At 34.2% G+C, this 22,724-nt stretch overlaps 1 protein-coding gene across 8 annotated transcripts in view; it reads left to right on the top strand.

Annotated features, from left to right (window-relative positions):
• LOC106871456 (protein sidekick-1) overlaps window positions 1-22,724 on the top strand; it is a 589,083-nt gene that overhangs the window by 429,067 nt on the left and 137,292 nt on the right. For all 8 annotated transcript variants that reach the window (XM_089352508.1, XM_089352475.1, XM_089352495.1 and 5 more), the window contains one exon: window positions 13,435-13,845. In XM_089352508.1, coding sequence (XP_089208634.1) covers window positions 13,435-13,845 — 411 coding nt within the window. The remainder of the gene's footprint in view (window positions 1-13,434; window positions 13,846-22,724) is intronic.

The raw sequence follows: 22,724 nt of genomic DNA on the forward strand, positions 1-22,724 counted from the left end.
TTACAGTTTTATATATATTACATCACGTTGTCATTTTTTTTTTTTTTTTTGTAAGTCGCCATCATCATTCTTTATGCTAGTTCAGTTTGCAGACACTTATATTGTTCTTTTTTATATCTCTTTCAAGTTTTGATTTTTGTCTGTTTTTCTTATCTTCATTACATATGAGCTTCAGAAATATTTTTGCCTTTTGTAAGAGACTGTACTTAAAATGAAGTGTTGCTGATATTATTGTGTTCACTATTATTATTATTATTATCATTATTTATTGTTATTATTATTATTATTATTTATTATTATTATTATCATTATTTATTATTATTATTATTATTATTTATTATTATTATTATTTATTATTATTATTATTATTTATTATTATTATTATTATTTATTATTATTATTATTTATTATTATTATTATTATTATTATTATTATTATTATTATTATTACCATCATCATTATTATTATTGCAGTTACTTTTATTATAGTTCTGTTTGGTATACATATATTGTGTTAGTATATTTTGTCAAATCACAACCAACTTTTTTTTTAAAGCATTGCAATCTTTTTCATTAGACATTTTCTCACTTTTGTGTGAAAGAAAGAAAAAACATTAAATAAAAAACAAACCCAGATATGTTAAAAGAACCACTTCTGAATACATCATTAAAATAAGTAATGAAACTGCATACCATATACCAGACATAGTCACAAAGTTACTGTTAGAATATATGACAAAAACATCAGAACTAGAAAGGCTTTCTCTTCCACATGAAACTACAAACTGTCAAACTATTATGGATGCTGGTACGGGTGTGTCGTTGAGAAGCTTACTTTGCAACCATAGGATTTAGAGTTCAATTCCACTGCACAATATCTTGTGCTTGTGTCTTCTACTATAATCTTGAGATAATCAAATGCTTTTGTGAGTGAATTTGGTAGATGGAAACTGTATAAAAGCTCATCATATATATATATATATATATATATATATATATCATCATCATCATCATCATCATCATCGTTTAACGTCCGCTTTCCATGCTAGCATGGGTTGGACGATTTGACTGAGGACTGGTGAAACCAGATGGCTACACCAGACTCCAATCTGATTTGGCAGAGTTTCTACAGTTGGATGCCCTTCCTAACGCCAACCACTCAGAGAGTGTAGTGGGTGCTTTTACGTGTCACCCGCACGAAGGCAAGTCAGGCGGTACTGGCAACGGCCACGCTCAAAATGGTGTATTTTACGTGCCACTCGCGCAAGAGTTTGAGTTTCATGTGTTTGCATTAGTTGCCCATGTGTACTCAACAAGGGGCTATTGCAGTATTATGTATAATACAGAATGCAAAACAAATTAAGATAGAGAAGCATTTACTGATAACTCTGTCGTTCTATGTAGAATTCCAGAAAAACAAGAAGAAATTTTTGACAATGAAAGCATTATTGATAGCAAAATAGAAATCCCCAAAATCGATACACAGGTATGGCATATTTGAAATATTCTATGGAAGGTGCCTAGAGTTATCTTTTAAACATTTTAAAACCTGGCAATAAAGGATTTTTATCAGGGAAATATCATCATTGCCAGGTTTTAAGGGATCATAGGAATGATGCCTACTTCTAGAATGCTAAAACAATGGGAAATGAGCATCACAGATAAATAAATGGATGAATTTGGTATTAGAAGGGAGTAAAATAGAATTTATGTCAGAATTATAACTCCTAATGCTATAGAGGTAGGAGAGGTTAGCTAAGCTTTAATTCATGACTTAGCTATATTCATACATAACATCAGTTTGAATACAACACATGCACACATATACCATAAAAACCAATTTAATTTGCGTAGCTCTGTAATTTATGCAGGTGATTTTCTGGATAAAAATTGTTAAAAAAATGCTTCTACTCATGTAAAATTCACACCCAAAAGTTTTCAGAACTGCCAATATGGCCAGGGGGAAAAGGTTTCCAATTTAGTTGTACTTAGCATAATTTCACTTACTTATGGTTAGACTTTATTAAATTTTCATTAAATAAAAATAATTTCTGTTTAACAGGTATCACATTGAAGGATATTAAATTACGAAGTGTTTGTGTTGTTTATAACAAACTTTATTGTACATTTCTTGCCCACAAGAGATTATGACCGATCTTGAACATACTTCTGTATGTCTTCTCAAATCATGATCACAGGAAAAGTTGCTGATAATTCTTGCCAACAAAAACAAAGCTTAGAAAATTACTATTTGTAAATCTCACAACGTGAGATGTTCAGCAACAGTACTTTGTAGTAAAGATTGTTTGCCAACATAACATGGCAGTCCTGATTTAGGACCAATGTTGCTGTAATTTAGCCCCAGGAGACATCATCTCCAGCTGGCTATACGACACGATCTGTGTCCTTATATTTTCGAACAAGGGAATCTAGCACCCCCACTCAGCTCAAAACATTCCCTTGTTCGAAAAAAGTGCTGATGAAGAGAAATAACCCAGAAATTGTGATGCACAGATATTGTTTTGAGCAATATCTGTGTATCGAGATTTCTGGGTTGATTCTCTTCATCAGCACTTTTTTCGAACAAGGGAATATTTTGAGCTGAGTGGGGGTGCTAGATTCCCTTGTTCGAAAATATAAGGACACAGATCGTGTCATGTATTCATATGTTTTATATGTTTGTGTGTATTTTATGTAACATATGATTATGATATTTATATTATTTTCCGTAATTTCATGATAATATGTTCAGCATACAGTGTATATACTTCCAATATCATCGAAAGAAATCAAAATCAAACTAAATTCGACGATTAGCACCCATGCCAACATCGTCTCCTTCATTGGACACTAAACTCGGCTTGCGAAGACCTGTTGGGGCAAGCGAAAGCGAAAAAGTGAAATCGTGATGGCACCTGTGCCCAGAGTCGCCTTCCTGGCACGTGTAAAGACATTCGAGCGAGATCATTACCAGTGCCGCTGGACTGGCTCCTGTGCAGGTGGTACGTAAAATACACCATTTTGAGCATGGCCATTGCCAGTACCGCCTGACTGGCGTTCGTGTCGGTGGCACGTAAAAGCACCCACTACACTCTCGGAGTGGTTGGTGTTAGGAAAGGCATCCCGCTGTAGAAACTCTGCCAAATCAGATTGGAGCCTGGTGTAGCCATCTGGTTCACCATTCCTCAGTCAAATCGTCCAACACATGCTAGCATGGAAAGCGGACATTAAATGATGATCATCATCATCATCATATGTGTGTACAATACACAAACACAAGTGTGTATATATATATATATATATATATATATATATATATATATATATATATATATATTTATTTATTTATTTATTTATTTATTTATTTATTTATAAAAAATACAAAAATGGGACAAGAACGCAAAACATCCAGACAGGTGATACAAAAAAGGGACAACAAAACATCCAGGCAGGCGATACAAAGAAAACAAGGATGGGTCATTCGGAGTTTTCTTTCCTCAGTCAAGTTCCAGATTATCTTTTCAATTTCGGGTATCCTGTCAAATGAAAAGGCTGGTGATTTCTTACTACATAATGCGTGAATTATGAATAAATTACCATACTATTGAAACATATGTTGCAGATATTGAACAATTTATTGTCCTTTCATCCTCTTTTATTATATGTATTTGTGCTTGTGTGTATGTGCATATACATGTGTGTATGCATGTATATATATATATATATATATATATATATATACATACATGTATGTATGTATACCGTAAAAACTCATGTAATTTACACATTTTTTTTTTGCAAAAACCAAAATAAACCTTAGTGGTGTGTAAATTACATGAGTAGATCGTTTCCAGAATTTTTTTAGAAATTATTTTCTTAAAAATGACGTACAAATGTAAACATTCATTCCAGAAGTTGACTCATTTGAAGTCAGAATAAGTTTTTACAGAAAATATATAATGAAGCTGACTTTTATTTATGCTGGATGGTATAACGCTTACTTTTTCTGTCTAAATTTACTAAAACCATCAAATAGTTAACTACTTTTTATCAGCTTTGTTTTTGTTGATAAGAATCATCAACAACTTTTCCTGTGATCATGATTTGAGAAGACAAACAGAAGTATGCTAAAAATCAGAAATTACTTTTATTTAATGAAAATTTGATAAAATCTAATCATAAGTAAGTAAAATTATGCTAAATACAACTAAATTGGAAACATTTTTCCCCTGGCCATATCAGCAATTCTGAAAACTTTTGGGTGTGAATTTTACATGTGTAGAAGCTTTTTTAACAATTTTTATCTTGAAAATAACCTGCATAAATTACACAGGTGTGCAAATTACATGTGTTTTTTCAGTATGTATATATTATATATATATATATATATATAATCATCATCATCATAATCATGTTAATGTCAACTTTTGCATGCTTGTTTGAGTCGAATGGAATTTGTTGAGGCAAGTTTTCTGCAACTGGATGCAGTTTCAGTTGCCAAGCCACATCTGTAATGTTTCCACTTGGCCAAATATGTTTTCATTGCAAATGAACAACACAGCTTTGATGATGACACTGTCTTACAAGCATCTCACACTGTCAAGACAAAGAGATAGAAACTCACACACACACACAGACATGGGATAATGGGTAATCTTCCTAAGAAACTGTTTCCATTTGTTTTTTTTTTTTCCATGTTGCTGGCACTATCTGTCTGGGGATAATACTGACAGAAAGAAGTGTCAGGAAAGGTATTTGGAATCAGATCATACACAGCCAGCACACATATTGCAATGTTTTACATGTTTACATTTTTATCGCCTTCAAAGTATTCTTCATTGAAAGCAATGCATCAGTCCAGGCACATTTTCTACTGTTCAAAGTAGTGCCGGAACTCTTACAAAGTGATGCCTTTTAATGCCTATGTCAAATTTTTTCTTCGAGTTCCAGGACACACTAGTCATATCAATAAGTTTGTCAATTGTTCAGTGACAGTTCTCCAAGATCAATCAGTTCATGAATTTTCATAATGTTTTCAATCATTCGCGAGGTCGACCATCACCCTAAATGAGGTTGGTCTTCAAATGACAAGTGATCATTCTTAAAGCATGGAAACCACTCGCAAACTTGTGTTCTGCTTATAACAGGGTCTTTGTAAGCTGTTTGAAGCATGACAACTGTTTTGGCCACTGTTTTCCCCAGAAAAAGACAGAATTTCATAAAAGCATGCTGTTCTTTCATTTCAACCATCACAAAAATCAGCAAACAGGGGAGAAGCACTGTCAAACAAAGATGCACCACATGGCAGTGCAACCTCACTGAACGATGCTGTCCAGCAGACTGCCTGAGGGTCGCATGCAGTGACTTCTAGCGGTGGAAGCCTGAACCATAATGGGCTTGTCCCACAGAAAATGTTCCCAGTTACTTTTGGGTACCTCCTTGTATAACTGGTCAGAATGTTATTGACAGTCTCATGTCAACTGTTGTACTTGACAATATTAACAACTCCTCAGACATACTGGCCAAAAGTTCAGAAGTAAATATATACCGTCCCTCGTTTGATTGACCACCATGTCTGTAAAGTTGTCAATATTGCCAGTGTACATAACCAGCATTATACTATTCAGACAATATAAAAATATAACCATTCTATTTTCTTTAGTTTTTGGACACAACAGAACATTCTATTTTCGTTTTAGAGCATGCTTTTTTTTTCCTGACTTATGGGCAACTAATTGATAACATACATATGTATGTGTGTGTGTGTGTGTGTGTGTGTGTGTGTGTGTGTGTGTGTGTACAAATATATATGTATGCACACTCAGAAATACACATGCATACACTAACTTAGATACTTTCCATTATTTTATTCTCCTTTAACAAAATATAGAACCTTGTTTATTTTGCCTTTATTTCCAACATTTTAGTTTTCATTTTCTCTCTGCTTTATTATCATTATTATTTGCTTTGTAATGTTGCCCCCTACTCCACTGTTATATTTCTTTCTGCTTTTCTACACACTTTTTATTGTTCTCTCTTTTTCCTGAACATTTTTCTACCACCTCCACTTCATTCTCCCGTTATTTTGACTTTTCCTTTACAGTTGTGCATTGTTTGTCTTTTTCTTTTCTTTTCTTGTTTCTTTTCTTACCATCTATGTAATCTTATATATCTTTTTGTCTTTGTGTTTTTCTAATCTCTGCTATCTTCATATGAATTACCATCTAGTTTATTTACCAACTGTTTATTTAAGTAAATGTTTATCACAACACTTGAATGTTTGAATGACTTACTCTTCCACAAATTACCTTTCCTCCTACAATTTCATGCCCTAGCATATTTTTAAGATCACTTTCTGGTTACATCCTAAAGACAAATGAAAGCAAATAGGTTTCAATGAAAATGTTATAGTTTCAGCAGAATTCTGGTTTAAGCACCCCATATAACCCCTTATAACTTTTTTACTTTTTTGAATTCTCTGAAAATTTCTGTGAAATTCATTCAATTATGAAAAAACGAACATTTTTTTGTTTGTGATTTAAGGGTGAGTTCGCTGTTGTTTCTAACTCATCTCACAGCCACCTGATACCTTCCCTATTTCTTTGTCACTCTGACATATATAGATATTTTTCGATATTTTTCTCCCCATAAACACAATTAATGGAATGACAATGCAGCCAAGGTTGATTCAGTGCTGGGATTTAAGCAAAAAATTCAGACTGTCCATATTTGAATCACTGATTTGCAAAAAAGAATTTGCAGAAGAGTAGAATTTTTAAGATTTATGGGTGTTTTAAAAAATTCATAATCATATAGGCACAGGAGTGGCTGTGTGGTCCTGGGTTCAGTCCCAATGCATGGCACCTTGGGCAAGTGCCTTCTACTATAGACTCGGGCTGCCCAAAGCCTTGTGAGTGGATTTGGTTGACAGAACCTGAAAGAAGCCTGTTGTATATATATATATATATATATATATATATATATATATATATATATATAATTTTTATCAATGCTGGTGCCATGGAAAAGACACCTGCACCCTCCATAAAGCGATTAGTATGAGGAAGATGTCCAGCCATAGAAACCATTCCAGAATAGACAGTAGGGCTTAAACTTAAAGCCTAATAATAGGGTACTTTAATATATAAGTTCATAAGGCCTTTCCTAAGCATATGTCTATACTAGTGTGTGTGTGTGTCTGTGTTTGTCCCCCATATCACTTGATAACCGATGTTGGTGTGTTTACATCCCTGTAACTTAGCGATTCAGCAAAAGTGACTGATAGAATAAGTACTAGGCTTACAAAGAATAAGTCCTGGGGGTGATTTGTTTGGCTAAAGGCAGTGCTCCAGCATGGCTGGAGTCAAATGACTGAAATAAGTAAAAGAATTTTTTAAAATATGACTTCCCATGTGTAGAACATACAGTCACAAAAGTTTTCTGAAAATTCAAAAAAATGAAAAAGTTATGAGGGGGTTATATGGTGCGCTTGAACCAGAATTCTGACATAGTTTCTACATTCTATATAAACCAGTATACACATGTTGTTTAATCATTTTATTTTTCCATATATGTTCATTACTGTTTTGCTATTTTACTTCTTTCGTGATTTGTATTTTACGTTTGGGTCCTTAACTTTAAAATTAGGTGCTGGTGCCATGGAAAAGATACCAGGCACCCTCCATAAAACAATTAGCATGTGAAAGGATGTCCAGCCATAGAAACCATTCCAGAGCAGAAAGTAGGACTTAAACTTAAAACCTAATAATGAGGTACCTTAATATATAAGAGAAAGTTCATAAGGCCTTTCCTAAGCTTATTATTAAGGTGGTCGTGATAAAACCATTCCATAATGAATGTATAAACAAATTCCATTATCATCTGAGTAAGAGTACATAGTATATATTAAATCAAAACAAGGGTTCACCAACCTTGTCTCCAACTCTTTTTTGCTGCCTCTTATGGAATGCAGAGATACAGAGTACATATGGTGCATATTCTAAAATACATGGTAATGAATGTGGCCATATATGTGTGTGTTACACAAGGTTATTTTGTCATTTTCATGATGCAGCTATTTCAATTTCATATCATGTGACTTAATATGATCTCATATCCTGTCACATGCCAAACAATTTGAATTGAAGTTCCTGTTTTAGTTGTGTGGTAAGAAGTTTGCTTTGAAACCACATGGTTTTGGGTTCAATCTCACTGCATGGCATTTTAGGCAAGTGTCTTCTACTGTAGCTCTCAGTTAACCAAAGCCTTGTGAATTTATTTGATTGGCAGAAACTTAAAGAAGCTCATATAGTGTGTGTGTGTGTGTGTGTACATGTTACTGCCTCCTTGCCTTGACATTTTGAGATAATTGTAAGCAAGTGTCACCATTGTGCAAGTAGTATCCTTCATTTCCAATCTTCTGAGATGTATCTGCCTGGGGAAATAGTATCTTACTTGGAAACAGGTGAGGGTTAGTGAGATCTGGATGTTGAACATCCACCTCATCAAGTTCTATCCAATCCATGCAACTATGGAAAAGTGAAAATTAAATAATGGTGATGATAGCAGTGATCAATATTCCTACCTGTGTTATCTTAAGGCAAAAGATGCATGACATCAAAAGAAAATGAAGTTTTGCTGCTTTGTTCATTTAAAACAAGCTTATGTATTTAAGTAGGCTTGTAGCTTAGTGGTTTGGGTATTTGGCTCGTGATTATAAGGTCATAAGTTCAATTACTAGAAGTTCATTGTTTCCTTAAACAAGATATTTCACATTGCTCCAATCTCCACAGTTAGCAAAAATCGGTTGTACCTGTATTTCAGAGAGTCAACCTTATCACATTTTGTGTCACTCTAAATCTCCTTGAGAACTATGTTATGGATACACGTGTCTGTGGAGTTCTCAGCTACTTGCACATTAGTTTTATGAACAGGCTGTTCCATTGATCGGATTAACTGGAATCCTCATTGCCATAACCAACGGAGTGCCAGAAAGAAATTAAAGAAGACAGCCAGAGAGAATACCTGATAGTAAATGTTCTGAGTCAGTGTGCTCTGAGTTCAACTTTTAGTTATTCATTCATATAAGTCAACTTAGCTATTCATTTTTCAGGGTTTGCAAAATAAATACCAATACAGGATGGTGAGCTGAAGGAACCATCAGAGCCTTAGATGAAATGCTTTGCAATATCTGCACAAGTTCTTTGTGTTCTGATAGTCTACCTACAAATTGACACTGGTGCCAAACTGCATCAGCCTTTAAGAAAAGTCTTTGGTTGCATAGAAATAGAGAGACTTGCATGCATGGCCAACTGTTAATCTTGCAGAACAAAAAAAGAACCTCTATCCAACTTGCACATATAGGTGTTGATAACATGATCAACTTATGACTGATGACAGTCCTTTGTTCTTTCAAGTAAGATTCACATAAGAATTCTTCCACTTAAACCAATGTGTGTCTCATATCACTCCCACTCTGAGAGTCGCAAAAAGAAAGTCAGACAAACCTGGTGCCTTAATCTTTTATCTTTTCTTCTATTTGTTTCAGTCATTAGGCTGGGGCACTGCCATGAAGATTTTTTAAAGTTGAATGGATTGATCCCCAATGCTTATTTTTTTTCTTTTAAGCCTGGTACTTATTCTATCAGTATCTTTTGCCGAATTACTAAGTTACAGGAATGTAAAGACACCAACATTGGTTGTCAAGTGGCAGTGGTGAGACAAACATAGACACAATCACACACACACATACACGTGCATATGTATTTATGATGGGCTTCTTTCAGTTTTCGTTTACCAAATTCACTCACAAGGTTTTGGTCAGCCTGAGATTACAGTAGAAGAGACTTGCCTAAGATGCCACGCAATGGTTTAGTAATATACAATTACTAAACAAACATCTTATATTCTGTTATATCAATACTCTATTTTATAGCCTATATTTTGATTTTCTTTCTTCTAGCAGTAAAAGAGAAACAGTTTCTTCATATACTTTTTTTTTTAACCACTGAAAGAAATATATCTTTGGTTGGATTATATTTTGTCTTGTAAAATGTTGAAAACAATTTTTTGTCGTCTTTTTTTCCTTATAATCATCGTTTCCCTCTCCATTTTCTATTGCATGACTGAAATATATACATAAAAAAACAAATTATTCTCTTTACAAGTTATCTAGTTTGGTTTGGTTTGGTGATAGAGCAGTATTGAAGATGACCTGAAAAAATTAATGTTAATTCAATATACATTTAATATTTCCAGCTTCAGGATTAAAATTTATGCTATCAAAATAGTAATATTATTATGTAGTTGAACAGTATGCTATTACTACTACTATTAATAATAATAATAATGATGATTTCGAATTTTGGCACAAAGCCAGCAAATTTGGAGGAGAGGTTAAGTCGTTTAGATTGACATCAATGTTTAACTGGTGCTTATTTTATTGACCCTAAAAGTATGAAAGACAAAGTCGACTTTAGTGGAATTTGAACTCAGAACATAAAGACAGACGAAATACTGCTAAGCATTTTACATTGCATGCTAATGAGTCTGACAGCTTGCCACGTTAGTAGTGGTGATGATGATGATGATGATGATGATGATAGTAATAGCAATAATAATAATAATAATAATGTAAGTGCAATTATCAGAAAACTATTGCTGTTGAATTCCTCTGCCTGAGACCTTGGTCTGTTCACAAGCATGAAATAGATATTCAGTCTAAATGCACTATACACTTTCACACCTCCTTTTATTGCAATGGCCTACTACAACACTGCAAGTAATATGTGGGTGCTAAGATATTATTTTCTATTCTAGGCACAAGGCCCCCAATTTTTTTTGGGGGGGGGGGGCAGTCAATTAGATCAATCCCAGTACGCAACTGGTGCTTAATTTATTGACCCCATGAGGATAAAAGGCAAAGCCGACCTTGGCGGAATTTGAACTCAGAACACAAAGACAGACGAAATACCACTAAGCATTTCACCCAGCATGCTAACGGTTCTACCAGCTCGCTGCCTTGTGGATACTAAGATATTAGAACCATGTTTATTAGTAATTTTATACTCTGTAAAATGCCTTACCAGATTATGAGTTGCCACGAAGTGCTTATATGGCAATCATTTCATTTGCAAGAGGATTTTTAAATATAGAAAAGTATGAGGTGACAGGAATGTAAAGGCACCAACACTGGTTGTCAAGTGGCAGTGGCATGACAAACATAGACACAATTACACACACACACACACACACACGTATGTGTATGTATCTTGGGCTTCTTTCAGTTTCCATCTACCAAATCCACTCACAAGGTTTTGGTCAGCCTGAGACTATAGTAGAAGAGACTTGCTTAAGATGCCACGCAGTGGTTTAGAAATGTATAATTACTAAACATCTTATTCTCTGTTATTCCAATATAAAATGGAAAAATAAATGGTAGAACATGTCTTGCACTTGTTTCAATCATTAGACTGTAGCCAAGCTGAGGTACCACCTTGAAGAAATTTTAGTTAAATGAAGTACTTCTTTTTCTTTTTTTTTAACTCTGGTAGATATTCTGTTAGTCTCTTACACTGAACTGCTAAGTTATAAGAATGTAAAGACACCAACACCAGTTGTCAAGTGGTAGTGGGAAACAAAGATACACACACACACACACACACTCACTCACACACACACACACGTGTGTGTGTGTGATAAGCTTTCAGTTTCCTTCAACCAAATCCACTTATAAAGGCTTTGGTCAGCCTGAGGCTATAGTAGCAGATACTTGCCCTAGGTGCCACACAGTGGAACTAAACCAAGAACCATGTGGTTGAGAAGCAAGTTTATATTTTGTTACATTTCTTTTTTATGTGTGAGTGAATTTGCTAGAAGAAAATTATACAAAATCCTGTCGTGCATGTATGTGTGCATATGTTTGTGTGTACGTGAATGTTTGCATTCTGCTCTAAGCAACAATTAGGGATATTTGTTCACAAATTTTTGCTAGTTTTGTGCTTTCAAAGATAAGTAGAATAAAAAATCCCTTATCTGAGAAACAGGTAAAAGTTAGCTTGGGAAAGGGCATCTGACAGTAAAAGATGCCTCAATATTGTGTGTTCATCTAACCCATGCTAGCATGGAAAAAGAGATGTAAATGCATGAACAGATATATAGTGAAGCAAACCCAGGATTTGCCCATCAGATGAATTACTGTGGGATTGCTCACTATAAGTAATCCTAGGTGCTTCTTACTACTCAATGCAGTTAACCTTAACCTGTGCTATATATGAGTGTTCATACAGTATGTGCCTAGATAATTCATCCCTATATACTCAGATAGACAGACAGACAGACACACACACACACATAAAGTAGCATGTAAGTATTATCTATAACTTTATCTGCTTCAGGCTTCACCATTCCTAAAAATAATTATTTTATGTCTTGAACTTTCTAAATTCTTTTGATGTCAGTGATATATATATATATATATATATATATATACATATATATATATATATATATATATATATATATATATATATATATATATATATATATATATATACAGAGAGAGAGATGCAGATATAGATGTGTGGTTAAGGGGTTTGCTTCAAAAGTACATGGCTAAGTGTCCAATCCTAACTGCCTGAACATTGTCAGTGAACATTTTGTACTACAGCTATTTGTCAACCAATAACTTGTGAGTGAAAGTGGTTGACAGAAACCGAAGAAGCTTGTATGTGCAAGTGTGTGCATGCATGCATGTATGTGAGTCTCTTTGTATCAATGTACTTAGTTTCTGTAAACAAAAACAACGTCCTTGCTTACAGTCAACTTCAAAAGCACACCCAGGTTTCTTGATGTGTCAGGCAAGGGTTGGTGACAGGAAGTGCATCCAGCTATAGAAGTCTGCCTCGATGAATTCTGTGTTGCCCATGCAAGCATGAAAAACAGAAAAGGACATTAAAACAATGATGAGGAAGAGGATGATTACACATATGAACATTTTGTACACAGTTTCTATGAACCAAGTTACATTCACCAAGCTTTACTTGACTCAAATTAAATAAATAATTAAATAAATTTAACTAACATAACCTAACATAGCATATGTCACATCCGTGAAACAAAAGGGTTCAGTTTCTAATGTTATATAATTAAGGAAATTCTGTATTTTCCTCATAAATCTTCAGTTTCAGAGATCTTATATTCGACCTTCATAATTCTGTGTCATTCCCTCAAAAAGTTGCAAGACAAAAACAGAAATTGTGATTACCATCATTTGCCATGTCTTGAATAAACTGAAACGACTACTGAAATCTTTATGATTATATCTACCCTTGGAAAATATTTTGTTCTTCCTAATGTTCCTTTAATTCTTATAAATTCACTCATGTTACCTTCACTACTGTTATTTATTGTTACTTCTGTTTCTTTTATTTTCTAGCACCAAGTGGTCCACCAAGAAGTCTAGTTGGACGTCCTCTAAGTAACTCCTCTGTTTTAATCAACTGGCTACCTCCTTCACAGGTTCACTGGAATGGCCCATTGACTGGTTATGTAATTCGTTACAAACCACAGAGTTATAATGATAAATTTGCCCAGCAAGAGGAAGCCGGTGTCAAAAACCAAATGAAAGTCATAACAGGCCTGGTAACATTTACACACTATGAAATCAAGATAGCTGCTCGCAATGCCAAAGGAGTTGGTGTCTTCAGTAATCCTATAACTGTTCTAACAGAGGAAGGTAGTCCCACAGCACCTCCAACCAATGTCTCTGCTCTAGCTATTAATTCCACTGTTATTGAAGTAAAATGGAAGCCACCTCTTTCATCTCAAATTTTTGGATTACTCTTAGGTATTTCTGTTTTCTTTTTTCTTCTTTTCTTCATTTATTTTCTTGTGCCTTATAGCAAAAATATTTGGAAAATAATATACATTTCGTTTTTCTTGTAATTTACTTTGTATTTAATTTTTTTAGCATTTCTGTAATTTTTGCAATAATTGTAACACCCATAACCCAGTTGTTAGTCTTTTAATAAGATAATTAAATTAATACTTTGTTTATGCAGGATACATGTAGAGTTTAAGTATGTTAGCATGGAATTTGACTCTATACTTGACACTTCCTATCAACATCATCAATTTGTAATTACAGTAACCTTATCTTTTCATTGTTCTAAAACTGACATGATGTCTACCAAGTTAATAAACTTAGAAAGAGGCTAATTAAAACTGCTACTTCCTACATTTAGATAGAATTCAACAAAAAGAACTTAATAGTTTCAGTTGAAATCTTTAGAGATGGCCAAGATAGTAGAGCTTAAAACTTAATACATATTGCATTAAAAACCATAGTTAAGTTACTGTGAATATATTTAATGCTTAAAAACAAAAAGCAAATTAGAAATGATTATACAATGAAGCAAAGACAATATTAGTTGATGACTAATATCATTATCAGAAGATAAGGCAGTGAGCTGATGGAATCGTTTACACACCAGGTAAAATGCTTGACAGCATTTTGTCTGTCTTTACATTCTGAGTTCAAATTCTGACAAGGTTAACTTTGCCTTTCATCTTTTTGAGGTTGATAAAATAAGCACCTATTGAGCATTGAAGTCAGTGTAATTAACTTACCGCTTCCCTTGAAATTATGCCAAAATTTTAAACCAATATTACTCTTTACTCTTTTACTTGTTTCAGTCATTTGACTGTGGCCATGCTGGAGCACCACCTTTAGTCAAGCAAATTGACCCCAAGACTTATTCTTTGTAAGCCTAGTACTTATTCTATCGGTCTCTTTTTGCCGAACCGCTAAGTTACGGGGACGTAAACACACCAGCATCGATTGTCAAGCGATGGTGGGGGGACAAACACACATACATATATATATATATATATATATATACAACGGGCTTCTTTCAGTTTCCGTCTACCAAATCCACTCACAAGGCTTTGGTCGGCCCGAGGCTATAGTAGAAGACACTTGCCCAAAGTGCCACGCAGTGGGACTGAACCCGGAACCATGTGGTTGGTAAGCAAGCTACTTACCACACAGCCACTCCTGCGCCTTATTATAAGATAAAATTTTGCCTGCAGTGAGCTGGCAGAATCATTAGCATGCTAAATTGTCAGTGGCTCTACATTGTGTTCAAATTCTGCCAAGGTCAACTTTACCCTCTATCCTTTCATAGTTGATAAAATAAGTACTAGTTGGGCACTGGGACCAATGTAATTAAATAGATCCACCCATCCAAATTTCAGGCTTTGTGCTTATAGTAGAAGAAATATCATCATCATCATTTATTATTATTATTATAAGTAGTCCAGCAAATATAGGACACAAGACCAGACATGTTTTTGATCTCATTAGCCCTCTTCAGCAAAGCATAAATTTCTCTGTACTGGCTGAAGTAGTGATGTGAAAATCACTGACTAAATGTCCAGTATTATACACAAAATGGCAGAGAAAATTAGCATATTTATCAAATAAATGACTCACATAAATTACTCATGGACATCATCATCCTGAAAAATGAACATCTCAACTATGGTTTGTAAATCTTTCTAGGTTCAATTTCTAAATAGTTATTAAATTAATACTTGTTATACATTAGGAGCTTTTCAGCTGACTATTCCTCTTTGTTACAAAAATTGCTTTTGTGCCTAGAGTAGTGGTTCTCAAGTTTATTTTATCACTCTTTTCATCCACTTTCCCATACTACCATAGTTTAGACAAATGTATATTGATGAGGCATTGCTTTGCAACCTAATGGCATGCATGTTGCAAAGGCTTATTTGTTTTTTTAAGTTAGGGATTTCTTATTCTACTTGTCTTTAAAGAAACAAAACCATGAGACAATTTGTTGACAAGGAAAACAGTAAGGACCTCACTTCATGTAGCACAATGATTTTTGGAAAAGTATAAATGTAAACATGCCTGCATCCACTCCCACCCATGTATGTATGCATATATATGTGTGTGTGTGTGTGTATACATATATAAACATACACACACGCAGATATATATATAATTAATAAAAAAAAAGGAAAATAACACAAGAAAAAACAACAACGCAAGGACGTGGTACATGCAAAGTATTTATACACACACACACACACACACATATATATATATATATATATAAGGCAAATAAGAAAATGAAGAAAGTATAAAATTGACAAACATCTGCCAGTAAACATACCATTATATCTATTTATCAAATGATAACAAACATGTGTTTAAGTGGTACAAGGAAACAAATGAGATTATTTGTTTACTTGTACCACTTAAACACATGTTTGTTATCATTTGATGAATACGTAAACAGATATATATATATCATCATCATCATCATCATCATCATCATCATCATCATCGTCGTCGTCGTTTAACGTCCGCTTTCCATGCTAGCATGGGTTGGACGATTTGACTGAGGACTAGTGAAACCAGATGGCTACACCAGGCTCCAATCTGATTTGGCAGAGTTTCTACGGCTGGATGCCCTTCCTAACGCCAACCACTCAGAGAGTGTAGTGGGTGCTTTTACGTGTCACCCGCACAAAGGCCAGTCAGGCGCTACTGGCAATGGCCACACTCAAGATGATGTATTTTATGTGCCACCTGCACAAGAGCCAGTCCAGGGACACTGGCAACGATCTCGCTTGAAAATCCTATGTAGGCCAGTCAGGCGGTACTGGCAACAGCCACCCGCACAAGAGCCAGTCCAGGGGCACTGGCAACGATCTCACTCGAAAATCCTACGAAGGCCAGTCAGGCGGTACTGGCAACGGCCACGCTCAAAATGGTGTATTGTATGTGCCACCCGCACAAGAGCCAGTCCAGGGGCACTGGCAACGATCTCGCTCGAAAGTCCTTAGACATGCCGCGGGCACAAGTGCCAGAAAGGCGATGCTGGGCACAGGTGCCATCACAAATTCGCTTTCGCTTGCCCCAATAAGTCTTCGCAAGCTGAGTTTCGTGTCCAATTAACTCGATTTCGATTTCACTTGCCTCAACAGGTCTTCGCAAGTGGGGTTTAGTATCCAATGAAGGAAGGTACACCTAAGTAGACTGGCTGAGGCTTTAGATTCAGATCTCACTTGGCTTGCTGGGTTTTCTCACGCACAGCATTTGACAGAGTATCTACAGCTGAATGCCCTTCCTAAACGCCAACCACTCAGAGAGTGTAGTGGGTGCTTTTACATGCCATCGGCATGAAGGCCAGTCAGGCGGTACTGGCAACGGCCACGCTCAAGGTGGTGTATTTTATGTGCCACCCACACAAGAGCCAGTCTAGGGGCACTGGTAACGATCTCGCTCGAAAGTCCTTACACATGCTGCGGGCACAAGTGCCAGAAAAGCGACGCTGAGCACAGGTGCTATCACGATTTCGATTTTGCTTGCCCCAGTAAGTCTTTGCAAGCTGAGTTTTGTGTTTAATGAAGGAGACGACGTTAGTATGGGTACCAGTCGTCGAATTTCACTCGGTTTCAATTTCACTTGCCTCAACAGGTCTTCGCAAGTAGAGTTTAGTATCCAATTTAACTCGATTTCGATTTCACTTGCCTCAATAGGTCTTCGCAAGTGGAGTTTCGTGTCCCAATGAAGGATATCATCATCTTCATCATCATCATCGTTCAACGTCCGCCCTCCACGCCAGCAATGGTGGACGATCCGACTGAGGACCGGTGAAACTGGATGGCAATATATATATATATCTGTTTACGTATTTATTGGCTAATCTCATTTGTTTCCTTGTACCACTTAAACACATGTTTGTTATCGTTTAATAAATAGATATAATGGTATGTTTACTGGCAGATGTTTGTCGATTTTATATCCTCTCCATTTTCTTATTTGCCTTATAAATCCTGGGTATTCAATTGCAATATTGGCATGTAATAGTAAGCACTTGGTTAAAAATACGTAGGTACACATACAGTTGTATATTGGATATTTAATATCCCTTAGATGGTTTCTTAAACTCTAACTCATACAGATATATATATATATATATATAGTGTACGGTTCCGTGATAGTAAGATCAATGAAAAAATTACTCCATCTGGTGAGAGATGAATATTTAATAAACACAAAATATGTTTTTATGAGATACTATTAGTTTCATACATTGAAAGCAGCTCAGACAGCATTTTTTAATACATCTGATGCTTTAGTGCAATTCTCATGTTGTGCCCACATGGCACAAGCTAAAAACAGAAAGAAGCAAAAGTAGAGGGGATTAGAGTTATGTCCCTTTCGACCATAAATTCATAAGGCTGAAAGGATAGTGATCTAGGGCTTGCAGTAGAGTTGCTCAATTCAGAGAGATGTGTATGTATATATATATACATAGTTTTGTCCTGGAAGTTACTTAGCGACCTTATTAGTAACCAGTAGCACAAAAAAAACCGAACACCTAGTACACTCTGTAAAGTGGATGGTGCTAGGAAGGGTATCCAGCCATTGAAACCTTGCTAAAGCTCAATGCAACCCTGCACCTTGCCAGACTCTATCAAACTGTGGAACCCATACTGACATGGAAAATGGACGTTAAATGATGATGATGTATATATATATGTGTGTGTATGTATATATCTATATATATATGTATGTGTGTGTGTATATATATATATATATATATATATATATATGTATGTATGTATGTAAAATATATACACATATATATATATATACAGAGAGAGAAAGATTTAGATATAGGTCTACGATATAGATATATGATGGGGTGCTGGAAAGTTCCTGGCTTTGGGTAAAAGAAAATACAAGAGGATTAGTTAATTATGATCTTATTCAACATATTCCACTCTCAGATTCACACACTTATTGCAGTGGTCCTTCAATTTTCCTAAGCCCTATAAAAGAACTTGGAATGTTGGACCTCCAACCAGACCTTTCACGATACACTTAATGCTAGCAACGTTTCAGCATCCTGTTGTATATGATGGAGTTTTTCAGTTCCCATCTAGAAAATTTATCCACAATATATTCATGAGTCCATAACAAGAGAACAGTAATAGAAGGCAATTTTCCAAGGTGCTGCGCATGGGAATGATTTCAAAACCATGTGGTAGGAAACGTTTTAAACACACAAAATTCATACAAAAAAAAATTAATAAACTTATTTACTCTGAATATAGTGGACACTGTTTTATAATAAGATAAATTTCTGTTAAATTTTATTAAAATACATAATGTTGTAGAATCCCAGAATTTTTCTCAGAACCTATTTTAGGAAGCATTAGCCCAGCAAAAAAAAAAAAACCTCTATGAAAAAGCCTATTTTGCTTTTTTTTTTATTTATTTTATTTTTTTTTAATTTTTTTTTTTTATTGCCATCTCTTCATTTTAATGAATGATTAAGGGTTATGAAACAGCCCTATTATTCAAAATAGGATGCTTATGTTGCAGATTTTACATTGGTTGTTTATATATTTGTTTATTTTGTGTAATTATCTGTTATTCCTAAAAAGTAAGTAAGGGTGTGTCTCTAACTCTACTGGAACTAAAAAGATTGGATTCAATTTAGGCAAAGCTAATGTTTCATTGTTACATTTGAAGTAATATGATGGTTCCATTGAACGGGAATGGTAGGGAATTGGTTTAAGTTCCTTATAGTATTAACTTTTGTTGTCCCTAGGGGTATATAAGTTTAAGTACCATTGTGCTTCACTCCTCTGTAGTCAATAACACAGATAATTACTAATTCAGTTAATTTATTTCAACCGGAAAATTCCAGCAAATTACAATGTGTATAATAGACAAATGAGAGAATAAAATACTCATGAGTGAAGGTTCATGACAAATGTCAAAAGTTGTAACAAGAGTATCAAAAACCCCGTATGGCTTTTATACCCAAAGCAACAATACAACAATACAAAAAAATTAATATCTTAAAAGTTGAAGATTCTTGAATCATAACTCATGAATTTTGTCTTTTTTTTTATATATAATATAATATTATGACCTCATTGTATACAGTGCTCAGGTGCTCTACTATGCTGGCAATTATTCAAACAATACATGCACACACACACACACACATATCAGTTTATAGGGATCGCAGATCATGGTCATTAGCATGTTAGCATCCACCATAGAACAGGATGGTGTAGAATACTCAGAGGATCATTTATAAATTAAAATATTTATTAATCAGTGTATAAAATTCACTTCATCCATTGCAAAATTTGGAATAATTTCGATGAGATTACAAGCAGTTTATATATATGTGGCCTGTGTGTTTTCTGTATTCTGTTTATCATTTTGTCTACGTTTTGTTTGCAACGTCCTGTACCCAGATATGCATCTATATATACAGGTAGATGTAGGTATGTATGTACATATGCATATACTCATTTATTATTTGTATTATATATATATATATATATATATATATATATATATATAGATATATATATATATAGATATATATATATATAGATATATATATATATATATATATATATATATATATATATATATATATATATATATATATATATATATATATATAGTTTTAGGGAAAATAACCAAGTTTCAAGAACTCATCGATGAAAATCCACTATCACATATAGAAAAATTAACAATTAAAAGCACAATAAATGAGTATAATATAAAGCAAAGTAAATATCATAAGATAAATATAATAAAATGATTACACGTGTTTCATAACTAATTTTCAAATAGAAAGGAAATTTAAATCGATTAAAATCAATTGAAATTAATTATATATATATATATATATATATATATATATATATATATATATAGAGAGAGAGAGAGAGAGAGAGAGAGAGAGAGAGAGAGAGAGAGAGAGAGACAGAGTGGGGGTAATTGACATTTTGATTAAATGTACTTGGGTAGGTTCAATCAGTTATAATTCCTTCCTGCTAAAGAAATCAATTTTATATTTGAAATTTTGCAAATGAGTTCCAGAGAAGTATTTGGTTTTAGATTAAAACAGAAATTTTCATATCGTCGCATGATGGAGTATAGAGAGAAAAATTAAGTTATGAGTTACTATATAAACGGTCGCATATGTGAATTTAAAACCTTTGCCATAGCACTTGTAATTTGTCACTAAACAAAAGCTCACTAAAGTGGTTTGCTACAATAATAGTCTAGCACTTCATCATAGCTGTTATTTAGCTCTATATCAGAATAATCTACCTGGCTTCTTTTCAAAAAATTACATCTAAAACTACATTATCCAATGTAACCTACATTTTTTTAAAGAAAGTTGTACAGAATTTGAGGGAGATTTCACTGCTACTTTTAGCAGATCATGTAGAAGCTTCCTCTTTGGCTCATAATGGAATGGTTAGCTGTGCATGGTAGTAAAAATTAATAGCATATGTATTTATGTGATTCTCTGTGTGTATGTGTGCCAGTCTGTCTATGTGCTTACATGTGTGTGTGTATATATATATATATATATATATATATATATATATATATATATAATACAAAGAATATATATGCATGTATACACACATATATGTACATACTTACATCTACATGTGTATATAGATGCCTATCAGGGTACAGGACGTTAGAACAATGAACTACAGACAACGGAACGAACACATAGGAAAACAGATAGTCACTTGGAATTAATCCTTCGTCAGCTGCCTCTATTCTAACTAGACATTTCGAAGATAAATATATATATATATACAGAGTGTCCACAGAATGTGGGTACATGGGGATTAACACATACTTTAAGAAATTATTATTTCTTGTATTTAATTGTTTATGTTATGATTTTATTTACTCCATGTACCCACATGGGGATTAATACATACTTTAAGAAATTATTATTTCTTATATTTAATTGCTTATGTTACGATTTTATTTACTCCATGTAGCCAGACTTTGTGGACACCCTGTATGTATATAATCCATCTTAATATTTACTTAACCCTTACAAGATAAACGACTCTCTCTCTCTCAGCTTGTTGTATTTGTACTAAAAAGTCAAGAAGGCATACGCCTGTCCAGTATACATATACTTTTCTCTGTTTACTCCTGATTAAGTTTTTATGACAATCTGAATAATAATATCCTTTTTCTTAACATATAACACCCATTTGAGGGTGGCGGGGTGGGGTGGTGGAGTCTTCCATACAACGCCTTTATTTATTCTGTATATGTAGCACCCTTTTCTGTCTGTATTCTTATATTCTGTATTCTTTCTCTACATTGTAAAATTAGGTCCAACTACTTTAGTGTAATAGTATCAGCAGGTTTCATCTTCAAAGAGTCAAGAACTTTGTTATTCATATTTACAATGTGTAGAGAACTGAAGCTTCAAACATAACACAATCTTAGTTGCTGCGTATTATTATTGCTGTTGCCCAGCTAGAAGTTCAATGCTTCAATTTGTGTTGAAACCATTCAGCCATTGGTTCATTATATTTATACAGTTGGATTAGCAGTGCAGTTGAAGAGATGTTGACCAACATGTGAAGTGCCATGGATGAATGTTTATGATCTATTTAACTGTAATAGTCATTTAGTATAAACCAAAACTAGGAGCACAATTGTACCTGTGCATAGTGTAGCGTGTTGACAATAGTTATACCAAAAACATGAAAATATTTCATCATAGGTGCAGGAGTGGCTGTGTGGTAAGTAACTTGCTTACCAACCACATGGTTCTGGGTTCAGTCCCACTCTGTGGCACCTTGGACAAGTGTCTTCTATTATAG

The sequence above is a fragment of the Octopus bimaculoides genome, chromosome 1 (assembly GCF_046866305.1).
Source record: "Octopus bimaculoides isolate indiv1 chromosome 1, ASM4686630v1, whole genome shotgun sequence".
Lineage (NCBI taxonomy): Eukaryota > Metazoa > Mollusca > Cephalopoda > Octopoda > Octopodidae > Octopus > Octopus bimaculoides.